We start from the raw sequence: 12106 nt of genomic DNA, 5'->3' as shown, positions 1-12106 counted from the left end.
GAAAAGGGTGAAAGAGTAAAGAGTAGCATGCATGATCTCTTGCCATTCAGAAGAAGAATGCCTCAGAGTAAGAGTGTTGCCCGATTAATTATTATACATTCATCCAATAAGTAACAAGCTAAGAAGCCCTTCCCATACTGCACCATTTGCACATCCACCTGGGTAACATGTCTTACCCTTAAACACCTCTCAAGAGTGAACAAGGACACTGGACACTTCTGATGGTTTTATTTGTCATATGCATTGTCCTTAACATGAAAGCTGACTGTTGCTTAAAGCTGTGCAATTTAATGACATTCCATTTCAAAAGATATGGTTATTTGCAAATATACTACAAGTATTTTCTTTGTAGTCAAATATAGTGGATTCAGTTTGATTGGGACATTTTCCCCCAACCATCTTAATTGTAGAAAGTGTCCCAGTTATTGATTTACCCTTATGATACGGTAATATACAATATAACTACATTACAGTTGGGATGAGTTTTCACCCTGCTATGTTAGCTGATCATGTGGTAGCAGTAGACCACGCCGCACAGCTCTAGTCGCTCAGCAGCAGAGAACGCGATTTGGTCGTTTCGGCTTTCCGTAGATAGATGTGTGTGGACGCAACCCAGTGCTGACAACAAATGTAAGTAGCAGTAGAACGACGTGCAGGGCTAATTAACGATGAAATAAGTAAAAATATCGTTCCTGATATACGAAAGCGCTATTACTTTATAAAGAAAATTCTCTAGAAGATACTAGTTATGCAAAATAATAATTAGCTGTTGCTGGAGGCTGTTCAGTGTTAGCCTGCCTGCTAACTGAATTTGATAATGTATCTATCAGTATGAATATAGGCTGCTGCCACACGTATTTAAATGATTTTATGAGTAAGATTTGAATATGTAGTGATGATATGACAACATCAGCCAGAAAAGTAGAGTCAGTTAATCTTGCTGTTTCGAGCTGCATTGATTTTAGTGTCTACCCAACTGTATGGCTTTTTTGTGTATTAAATGATTTTTAAAAAGCTTTTCTGAAAATGGCTCAAACTCTTTTTCTTTTCTGTTTTATATTTATTTTCTGTTTATCTGTAAGGTGTTGTTATAATGCTTTAATAAACTCATTTTCAGCACAATGGCTGAGAGTACTACATTAGACAGTCTGCTGGAAATGGGCTTCGACAGAAACAGAGCGTAAGTGATGCTTTTTCTACAGAGACACTGATGTTTACAAACTGATCCAGTACTTTCACTCACCCAGTGATTGTTTTGTAGGGAGAAGGCAGTAGCACATACTGGAAACCAGGGCATTGAGAGAGCAATGGACTGGCGAGTCATCATATCTTTTTAATGCTGTTTTTTTTTTAAGAAATTGCATAGCCAGTGATCATTATGCATTTTTATTGTATGAAAAAGAGCAATAATTGTGTCAATTAAATACATTATCAGTTAAACATGTTTGAAGTTGCATTTACAATTTCTATAACCGTACAGGTTAATGGAGCATGAGAACGATCCAGATATAAACGAGCCCTATGTTCCACCTGCTGGAAATACTCTCGGCACCACAGAAGTACAGGGCCAGTCTCCTGGAGACATCTCCGAATGTATGTTCTCCTGATGCTCCTCACTTTCCATTTCATGGAAACATTATTGTCATCATTTCACAAAATGTTACTTTCTCTTTCGTTTGTGTCTGTAACCAAAACTAAAAACAGCTACTGAAGGTGCTGAGCAAATGGGAGATGCCAAAACTCCTATGACAGAAGAAGAAAGGATGGAACAAGTAAAACGGTTTGTGCTTTGTGCAGCTGACCTTGAATTGTATTACCGTAAAAAGCACACATTTAACAGCTGATCAAAGGTATTGCTTTTCCCCAACAGACTGGAGGAGTTGATGAAGGCCAGACAAGAGGAGAGGAGAGAGAGAGAGCGAAAGGAGGAAATAGAAAGAGAAAAGCAGAGAAGGAAACAGGGCCAAGAGCTGCTGCAGGTTAAACAGAAGCTTCAAGATGATGAGATGAAAAAGCTAGCGGAGCTGCGCAGGAGAGAGAAGATGGAGGACAAGCTTGCCAAGTAAGAAGAACAGGGTGCAATGCCTGTTTAACTTTGATCGGGCAGTAAAGATTTCACTTGAATTCAGTGGTTATTATTCTTATCATTTAGCCAATGCTTTTACACAAAGCAACTAAAAAAAGAGAAATCATGAAATTTGTCAAAGAACCAACAATGGTTGTTGTAATATCAGGTTTATAAGGCAACAAGATAGAGAAGAGGAGGAATGCAGAGAAAATTCTTCCCTTCTCTACCTGATAAAGTAATTTACAGCTTGGCATAACTATAAAAATGTATATACGATATAAAATCCCAATGAAGTTATACGATTTTTATTCATTTACATTACTATTCCAAGTCTTGAAATTATACATTTAAAATTAAAAAGTTAAGATTTTTGGAAATAATTGGTTCTTCATAGAAAAACATTGAACTTAAATTGACTTTTTTTTTTCTTATTTAAATGCTAATTTTAAGTCATGTTGAAGGCCCTAGTTGAGAACCATTAGTTATAACCTGTGATTCTTTCTCAGGCAGCGAGTTAAAGAAAAGATTGCACGAGACCGAGAGGATAGGGCACGGAAGGTACAGTATTAATTAATGCTTTTACTTTCCCCACTTCACATTTACTACTATTATCTTGTGGGCCTACTTCTAGTATATCAAGTAAATAAATAACTAATAAATAAACCTCTGCAGTTTGGAGGCGGCTCATCAAGCACGGGTTTGTCATCTCCCCCCTCTGAAGCCCCTCTGCAGTCTCCACCTGAGGACCAAGGGCCTCCTCCTGCTAAGAAAGACTATGATGACTGTCGGATACAGGTACTGGCACAAAATGAAGCCACCTTTCACCAATAACGCATTAGTCTGTGTCCAAGTAGACCTGAGGGTCCAGGATGATGTTCAATTAAATAGGATCCATTTAAAATGGGATTTTTAAGATACCTTAAAGGGGGGGGGGGTGAAATGCTATTTCATGCATACTGAGTTTTTTACACTGTTAAAGAGTTGGATTCCCATGCTAAACATAAACAAAGTTTCAAAAATTAAGTCGTAAGTTCTGTTCCAAAAATACTCCTTCCGGTTTGTCACAAGTTTCGGAAAGTTTTTTTCGAGTATGGCTCTGTGTGACGTTAGATGGAGCGGAATTTCCTTATATGGGTGCTAAGGGCGCGTCTGCCGGAAGAGCGCGCGCTCCCATATAGCAGAGCACTGAGAGCACAACAGATGTTCACTGATCAGAGCGAGAGCGTCGCGAAAAGTCACAAAAGAAGTGTGTTTTTGGTTGCCAGGGCAAGACAACCCTGCACAGATTACCAAAAAAACAGCATTAAGGGACCAGTGGATGGAGCTTGTTTTAAAAACAAGGCCCAGTTTGATGCCGGATTTGCGTATCGTTTATTTCTTAAGGATGATGCAATCCCAACGAAAAAGGGTCACGATCGTGTGTTGGAACTGCAGGTGGGGAGTAAAACTGCTTAAAATATCTCTGCCTCCTTGTTAGTGCGTCCCCTCCCATCGGAGACCCGGGTTCGATAAACGGATGAATCTGACTGTTAGCCATGGTTTGTTTTGGATGATGGTTTTTTCCTTAAGGTAATGTCACAGCTTCCAGACGCTCTCAACGCAAAAGCCTACTGGCGCTCGTGATTCTTTAGCTCCGCCCACACGTCACGCCTCCAGCCAGTCGTGTTTTTCCGGGAAAAATCGGTACAGACTATCTTTCTCTTATGAATATTATAAAACTAAAGACTTTTTGGATTTATGAAGGATGCAGTACTACTCTATAGGTACTCAAGATTAACAGGATATTGAGTGAAAACGAGCATTTCAACCCCCCTTTAATATATAAATAGATAAGTCAAACTCCTCTCTTACCCTCCTCTGGTCCTTAGGTGCGTCTTCTAGATGGATCCACCTTGAGCACTGTCTTCAAGGCTCATGAACCTCTGGCTGCTGTTAGAGTCTATATTCAGATGAACGGGGAAACCGGACAGGATTTCAACCTCATCACCCCGTATCCCAGACGTGTTTACACAGATCTAGACATGGAAAAACCCCTTTGTGAGCTGGGTAAGAATTTACAGAAGGTTGATGTTGACTGGGGATATTGAACTAAAATGATCACAGTTCTTTGTTTCTGAGGAATTCATTTTATCTTCAGAACTTGTGCTTCACATCTGCCATTTATGGATCTTTTGTTTTACTTGACAGGTTTGGTGCCTTCTGCCGTCCTTGTGGTTACCAAGAAATGAAGCAAAGTAATTCTAGAAACAAGCTGTTCTTCCAGACGTCAGTCAGTCAATCAAACGGATTCTCAACGAAGACTGTGAATCAGTGGACTGCTACTGCAATGATTCCACTTAAAGCGCCAAACATGCAATGAATTGATCAATAATTCCATTAAACGTAAACCTGTTGATACTGCTTAATAAAGGGTCAAGTGAGTTTTCACAATGATGAACACTGAGAAACTGCTGTTAGCTTTCTGTTTTGCCACATGGAAAAAATACATTTTCACCAATAAAATCTTATTCATCTTAGTCTCATCTTATGATTCAATTTTATATTGGCGTTGGAAGTAAAAGCAAAATCGGTAAACAAGCAGAAGCTTCTGATCATTGCATATACAGTAACTATTGGCTCTTAATATATTCAATATCAAGAATAGTGCTGCACCAAATTGTTTGGAAAAAAGGGTTTAAATGCCTTTAACATATCAGTGATTATAGTAGCTTGTATCAGAATTGCACAATCATATCAAATTACCTTTACTATGTGATGCAGTGGTTCCTAACCTTTTGATAAATGCACACAGATTGTTTATATACATTAATAATACATTTAATATGAATGATATATTAATAATAGGTTAATAAAAAAAATAGGGCCCCTGGCTGAGAAACTTGGATGTAAAGCATTAATGAAATATGATGATGAAAGTCAATGAAGTAAAAACTTTACAACATATCTGGATTTAAAAAAATGTCCTGTGTGTGTTTTATTCAAATTATAAGATGGTGACTGCACAATAAACAGAATTTTTAACATTTTAAAATAACTTCGTACAAAATGGTCAACAGAAAAATGTTCACAATACATTTCAGTAAATTGACTTAATTCACAGATAAATTACTTAAAAAGCATGAACAGGTGTATATATATATATATATATCTACAAATGCATTTTAGGATGTAAGGTGGCACTTAGTACAAAAAACTTGAGGAAAGAGAGGGTAACATCCTTTAAAAACATCATTATAGGTTTGTACATTTTATCTCTCACTTCTGACACTGGCTCAAGTTACGCACTGCTGCGGCTTTTGGAGGACTGAAGACGTGTGAGTGGATGACCACGTAGTTGAAGGGACTTAGCTGGGAGGGTAGTATTGATTGTACTGGCTCCACGGGTTCTGGTAGCTGCCATACCCTCCATACTGTTGCTGCTGAGACACAGGGACAATATTTGTATACAATACACATTTTAAATCAAGATGCATTGCGTTTAAGCTTTAACTGCCTCTTGCTGGGTAAATGCATTGCTTTAGCAATACAACGTAAATGTGCCATTCAATCCATTACCTGGTACCAGCTGCCATAACTCCCATATGATCCACTCATGTCTCCGCCCATCATAGAGGGAGGTGGTGTTGTTATTGGAACATGAGGCATTGTGGGTGGAGCCGTCTGTGGCACTGTCAAGGCAGATGCATCATCCATTTTGCTCATCTTTTCCGTATCATCGTTACTGCTTTAGAAAAAACAAACGCACATTTAAAAAAGGCTTCACAAAACTAAATCTCAAAAGGAGATCTCTGTTTTTTGAGCTCACCCATTTTCTGCTTGTCTCTTTCCATCATGTTCCTTCAGAAGTTTCTGGTGCTCCTCATACATGCTCACCACACTGATAACATACAAGAAAAATGTTAAGAACATTTAAGAAAACTTAGTAATAATAATATATTTGTAATGTAACATAATATACGTTTTATCACTTGTGCTGAAGCTAACCCAGAATGGTTTGAATTACTTCTGACCTCTGTACTGTGGTCCCAAAGTCCTCTGCAAACTGCAGGCCACGTTGGGAGAAAAGGATTTTGGTCTTTGGGGAGAGAGGAGCAGCAAGGGCTTTGGCCACACACTGCAGAATCTCGCCTCCATTAGCCCTCGGGTCACCGGACATCTCCAGCTCCAGAAGATTGTGATACAGTCTACCGTTATCCTGAGGATCCAAATCCAAGAGTCATCAAATATTGTTTTATGGTGCATCACATTGCAACAATTTTCTGTAATACCACTCAAACGTTTGGGGTCGTTATGAGTTTTTTTAAATAAGTTTCTTATGCGCACCAAGACTGCATTTATTTGATCAAAAATACGGTTGAAACAATAATATTGTAAAATTGTCACCTTGGAATTATAAGGTTCTATTTATTCACATATTCTTATTCTGTGACAAGTTATTTACATTATGTACGTTTTTTTTAAATATATATAAGCTTTTTTAGAAAACAAAAAAGGTTTTATCAGAAGTCTATGGAATTCAATATCGCAAAACTGCTTAAGAATGCAGACAGAACCTTCTAATTCAAATGCGGCGAAATGTTAGTAAAATATAAAAACTTAATTTTATATTTTTTTATTTCTGTGATGGTGAAGCTGTATTTTTAGCAGCCATTACTCCAGTCTTCAGTGTCACATTATCGTTCAGAAATTATTTATTCTCTTTATTAGAGGTGAAAACAGTTATGTTGAATGTTCCCTCTAAGCTGCACACTTCTTACTTTGTGACTGTGCAGAAGAAATAATATGCCATGCACAGGACAGAGGCAAAAATGTGATGTGGAAGTGTGCAAACTCTACTACATGGGGAAGAATTCACGTTCACATTGTTTGAAATTATTGATTCTAATTAATTAATTTTATAATTAATATTATATAAGCCTTTTGCTCAATTTAATGCATATTTGTTAAATAACCTATTCTTTTTTTTTTTATCTTACTGATCCCAAACTTGGTGTGGATTGGTAGTGTGTATAAAATGTTAAACGCTGGTGTTTTACCGGGCTCAGCTCTATGGCTTCCTGTAGAACAGTTCGGGCCCTGGAAGGGCTCTTGCACAGCTTGTGAAGAAAGCGAGCCAGTTTGATGGAGTAGAAGGCATGGAGTTGGGGGTTGTCTTTACTCTTCTCCACCGTCTCCTTCAGCAGTGCCTCTGCCACATCCAAACGTCCTGCTCTCCGCTCCAGACCCACTGTTCTCAGACACACCGCAGCCAAACCAGGCACTGTCATCTCAAGTGATTCTAGAATACGCTGTGCTTCAGTGATATTACCTATGGGAGAACGTAATGTTCACATTCTGCATTAGCTAAAACAAATCCACATTTCTATGAAGTATGTTTTAGATTTCTATGCTAAATTTATCGTCTCACCGTGTTTTTCCTCAAACGAGGCCCACTGAAGGTGGATGCTGTGTTTGTATGGGAGATGGATTTCACAAGCTCTACGGTACACATTACGCACCTCCTCCAGCCCGTGTGGTGCCAGGTAATGCACATACTGAAACAAAAAAATAGCTTACAAAATGCAACAAAAACATCAACAATATTAGAAAAACAGACCATCGTGATCTTTAATAACTGGTGGTTTAGATCTCCCTTCTATACGTACTTTATTCCAGAATTCCTCATAGAGTGCACAAGCAATGAGACAGCGTTCAAACAGAATTAGCACTCTATTGTGCCCAGTTATACACTTTTGTTTTGAGCCTTCATTGCCTTCCACAGCCGCCCCTTCAGCATCCACTGCTGCGTTTTCAGCTTCTGCAATCTCCCAGTCCAGATAGCTCTGCCAGGCTTTCAGCTGGGCTCTATCCAGAGGCTTCACATGGAAATAAGGCCTTTTAATCTGGAAAAAAAGCAAAGGAATCAAGCAACAGGAGGGTAAACTGACAGAAACACTTCATACACAACCCATAAACAGTTCAACTTTGGGTGAGCAATATTTTTAGATATTTTTGAAAGACTCTTTGTTCGATTACAAATATTACAATTATAATTTCTGTCACAATGTAAATGCATTTACTGTCCTTTTTGATCAATTTAACACGTGCAGTATTCATTTCTTTCCCAAGAATATACGACATCATCAGCTAAATCTGGTGGGTTCGTTTTTTTTTTATAGATAACATCAGTGTTTCCTCAACCTCTATAAAGCATCTTTCTGGGAAACTTACAGACTCTTCAAAGTTCCATCTCTTCCTGACTTCTGCTTCATTTTGTTGGTACAATTCCTCTAGACTGACCATCAGGAGCTCCCGCATCTTCTGCACAGCTTCTTCCTGCATAAAACATGTTAAAAATTAAAACGATAATCTCTAGAGCGTCACATCAATTGAAGAAGACCTTCTATTACAGATGAAAAAGTGAGTTACCGAGTCCTTGCCATTATCAGCAGGCTCTTCCTCCCCAGGCGGTCTCTCTTCTTCTTCTTCAGCACTGATGTCAGATCTCTCTTTCTTGGCTTGAATCTGGCTCTGTTTGTACTCATTCCTCACCTTACTGTACTCCTCAGGGGACAGGACGTCCCGAGGCTGGTGGGAGGTTAGGTGAGCTTTCAGTCTGACAGAGGAGACAGAAATTCAGAGGACATCAGCCTCGTTCAGTTTAAGGGTCATCATGATTTTTATGGACTCTGAAAGCAAAATAATTTTTGTGATATTTTGGTGATCTGGATTTGATGTGTTTAACTGCAGGTGTTTGACAGTTTACCAATTAGGCTTTTGTTGATGCATTCAGCTGCATCTAAATATAAAGGGGGAAAGAGATCACAGAATATGAGCGTGAGAAGAAATGGTAACAAATTCTCACAAATCCATGCGTGTGTGTGTGGTATGTGGCTTATGTGCCTCAAATCTGAGGAGTTGTGCGAGAAAAAAAAATGATGTTAACAAATATGTCATATGATCTGAGTATAGCGTACTTTTCATAATGTGTGTTGTAGAGCTGTGTGGGGACCCTCAGTACTCGGTCGTAGACGCCAGTCATGAAATTCAGGTTGCCCTGCTCCTTCTCCCACTCGGCGTACAGATCCCACAGCCTGTCTGAATGGAAGTCCCAGCCAGCGGCTGCAACTGCCTCCTCAAACACACTGACAGGGACAAGGACAGGACTTTTCATGTTAGATTGTTTCTTGAAATGTTCCTGTAAACAATCATGTTTAAAGTAACCATGAAATCAAAACCAAACACTTATTTTTTTAGGGAATGTTACCTGTCAGTCACATGAAAGCACAGCAATTAGCAATCAATAACATTCCAATCAATTCCAGATGGACAAAAGTACCCTTTTTCTCATTTGATAAGCCATTTTACTTTGATATACATCAGCACAGGGATAAATAAATTATTTTAAAACACTTGCCAACTTGTAAATGATTACAAGGTAAAAACTGGCCATCCTACACTTAAATGACTGAGGATAACAGACTACCACACTTTCAGGTTGTTTTGAACACAATAAACTAATGCAGATACATGTACCTCATTGCCAGGAGAGGCATGACGAATTAAAACAAAGTGTGCTGTAAAATTGATTTAAAATATCAATCATGTTTGATATCCTCAGAATGAATTCATAGCCTGACGCAAAAAAATGTTAATCTGTTAATCGGGGCAATAATCTGAGTAAAAACTGTGCAGTGTATTGCAGCCTTAATTGTGGATATTTGCCTTTTTTGCTAAATTTACTTTAGCATATTTGCTAAAATTACTTTAACTGTTAAGGAAAATAACTGTATTGTTAAAAGTATTAAAAGGATAGTTCACCCAAAAGTGTCATTGTCAGTAATTACTCACCGTCAGTAAAACTTCTATTCATCTTTGGAACACAAATTAAGATATTTCTGATGAAATCCGGAGCTCTCAAACCCTACTACGATCAAGGTTCAGAAAGATAGTAAGAACATTGTTAAAATAGTCCATGTGACATCAGTGGTTCAACCGTAATTGGATCAAGATAGAAGAATATTTTTTATGTGCAAAAAAAACCCAACAACAACAACTTTATTCAATAATTCTTCAACAATTCTATCTTTCTGGAAGAAAGCTCTTGGATTTCATAAAATTATCTTAAATTGTGTTTCCAAAGATGAACAAAGGCCTTATGGGTTTGGAACCACATGAGGGCGAGTAATTATTGACCCAATTTTCATTTTTGGGTGAACTATCCCTGAAAGATACTAAATAGCATTAAACTTGCATTTACTTTTTGCTTGTTGTAAAAAGACAGTCTCAGGCTCAGTTTGTTTCTGGTCAGATATAAATTTGACAAAGATGCAACTAATGTTCCTCAGTAAACTCTGCCTTTATACTATCATCATGTCTGTCCTGCCTCTTGCTCTTCCATTGTAAAGTTAACTTGGCATCAGTGCCGACTGACCTTTAGACAAAATCAGTTATTTCCAAGAGGAGAAAGAATACTATTAACAAACTGGGTCTAACAATATCGTAGAACAAAAATGGAAGCAGAAACTGCATCCTGGCTGTAAGTTTGTCAGTGGCACCTGCGGATGCGCTGTGTTGACTCAGGCAGGTTCATGTTGAGCGTTCCCAGCAGAAGGTTGATGTAGTGGATCCAGAGATCAACACTGAGAGGGATTGCCTTCAAACCTCGTTCACACACCTGCCAAAGGACCCAAATACAGCTTTACATCTTCGCTGCCATATTATGTACGAATCAACTTTAAATATGACAAAATTACAGAAAATGGAATACAATAGTACGCCAAGTAATTTTAAGTTTTGGAATTGGTCCTGTTCTTTTGTATTTGATTGAAATCTCCATCTATGCATGTTCTCACCTCTTCGGCCTTATTGATGTGACCGGCCCGTCTCTCAAGATCCGCAAACTTTTTCCAGTAACCGTAACACAGAGGATACCTCAGCAGAAACGCATTGAGGGCTTGACGGCAAGCTCTCATGTGGCCCTGCAATAAATAATGAAACATTTTAAAACCAAATAACGTTTTGCTGCCACCCCAATTATGAAACACTGCAATCTGTTTACAACACATTCACCTCTTGTTCACAATACTGCAGGAGATCAGTCCAGCTGTTGAAATCTTGAGGATTGTCACTGGTAAGTTTCCAAAGTCTCTGGAAGTCTGCAGGCATGTCTCCCTCTTCCTCCTCTTCTCCTCCCGCTGTGAAGCCGGTGTCTCCTCCATCTGCACCTCTCTCTGCTGATTCCTTAGCATCTGTCCCGGGAAGGTCCGCAACCTCAGGCTCATAAAGCTCTGTCATTGAAAGCCATGTATTGATTAAACAGACTACAGTTTAATTCACTGTATTGAATTAGGTTCTGATGCAGAATATAAGGTAAGGGTAAAAAATATAAGGGTTTATTATAGTCAACTTGTATCACAGTTAGTAAAATTGTAAAGAAGTAACATTTTTAAATAGTTAAATTGACTCTCGCTTTGGTCTCTCTTTAACCTTACTGGACGCAAAGTGTTACATATTTTGTTAACGAAAGGATTCATTAATTAACCATGTATAAAGGTTAGTCTGCAACTTAATCCTCGTATTAAGCTTAACATAAATGTGTCAAACAACTCTTCCTGGACAAAAAAAAACTCATGTTTGAATCAATAAATCAATGGTTATTTAGATCGCTAGCTATATTATGAAGACGCGCTCGTGTAATAACTGATGCATTAAGCGTTTAATAAATGAATACGACAACTCTGTTCTCACATGCTTAAAAACTGCAGTATTTTATTAGGTAACTTTTAAAGGGAAACCTGAAGGGTTTGTGAGTTGCTCGGTGTTGCCCAGCTCCTCTGTGCCTTCCGCCGCCATTATTGACCACACAACAAATGACGTATATAAAGTGCGACTCCTGCCATTTAATTTTACTGTCGCAGTAGATTGTCGATAGCAAGATACGTATCATCATACCGCTGCTGTATGATCCATAAAATCTCGAAGACAAAATCAAATAGTGTTACAACTGAGCAGAAGTGATACATTTTAAATATGTATTAAATAAAAACGTATGGAGCC

The 12106-nt window shown here is 38.4% G+C and overlaps 2 protein-coding genes across 4 annotated transcripts; one reads left to right on the top strand and one right to left on the bottom strand.

The window, feature by feature from the left end:
• The first annotated feature begins 503 nt into the window (after positions 1 to 503).
• Positions 504 to 4584, top strand: ubxn1 (UBX domain protein 1). The gene is made up of 10 exons (XM_026280805.1): positions 504 to 630; positions 1118 to 1180; positions 1262 to 1315; positions 1481 to 1593; positions 1705 to 1780; positions 1871 to 2062; positions 2575 to 2626; positions 2741 to 2863; positions 3937 to 4114; positions 4256 to 4584. The coding sequence occupies exons 2-10, from the start codon at positions 1122 to 1124 to the stop codon at positions 4294 to 4296; spliced, it is 888 nt and encodes a 295-aa protein (XP_026136590.1). The 5' UTR covers positions 504 to 630; positions 1118 to 1121; the 3' UTR covers positions 4297 to 4584.
• Positions 4585 to 5013: 429 nt separating this feature from the next.
• LOC113114077 (pre-mRNA-processing factor 39) lies at positions 5014 to 11986 on the bottom strand. Of its 3 annotated transcripts, none has more exons than XM_026280802.1 (14): positions 11845 to 11986; positions 11120 to 11337; positions 10903 to 11028; positions 10606 to 10724; positions 9025 to 9192; positions 8477 to 8663; positions 8279 to 8383; positions 7714 to 7950; positions 7476 to 7602; positions 7105 to 7376; positions 6079 to 6263; positions 5874 to 5945; positions 5624 to 5792; positions 5014 to 5487 (listed from the first exon to the last, which is right to left on the bottom strand). In XM_026280802.1, exons 1-14 carry the CDS (start codon positions 11900 to 11902, stop codon positions 5413 to 5415), a joined length of 2118 nt encoding a protein of 705 aa, XP_026136587.1. In that variant the 5' UTR covers positions 11903 to 11986; the 3' UTR covers positions 5014 to 5412. The 3 variants fall into 3 exon arrangements, with proteins under 3 accessions (XP_026136587.1, XP_026136588.1, XP_026136589.1); XM_026280803.1 differs by having other exon boundaries at positions 5014 to 5484; XM_026280804.1 differs by having other exon boundaries at positions 5624 to 5789.
• Positions 11987 to 12106: the final 120 nt, after the last annotated feature.

The sequence above is a fragment of the Carassius auratus genome, chromosome 14, assembly GCF_003368295.1.
Source record: "Carassius auratus strain Wakin chromosome 14, ASM336829v1, whole genome shotgun sequence".
Lineage (NCBI taxonomy): Eukaryota > Metazoa > Chordata > Actinopteri > Cypriniformes > Cyprinidae > Carassius > Carassius auratus.
Note: the sequence above shows the minus strand (reverse complement) of the source record. Positions and strands in the feature narration are given on the sequence as shown.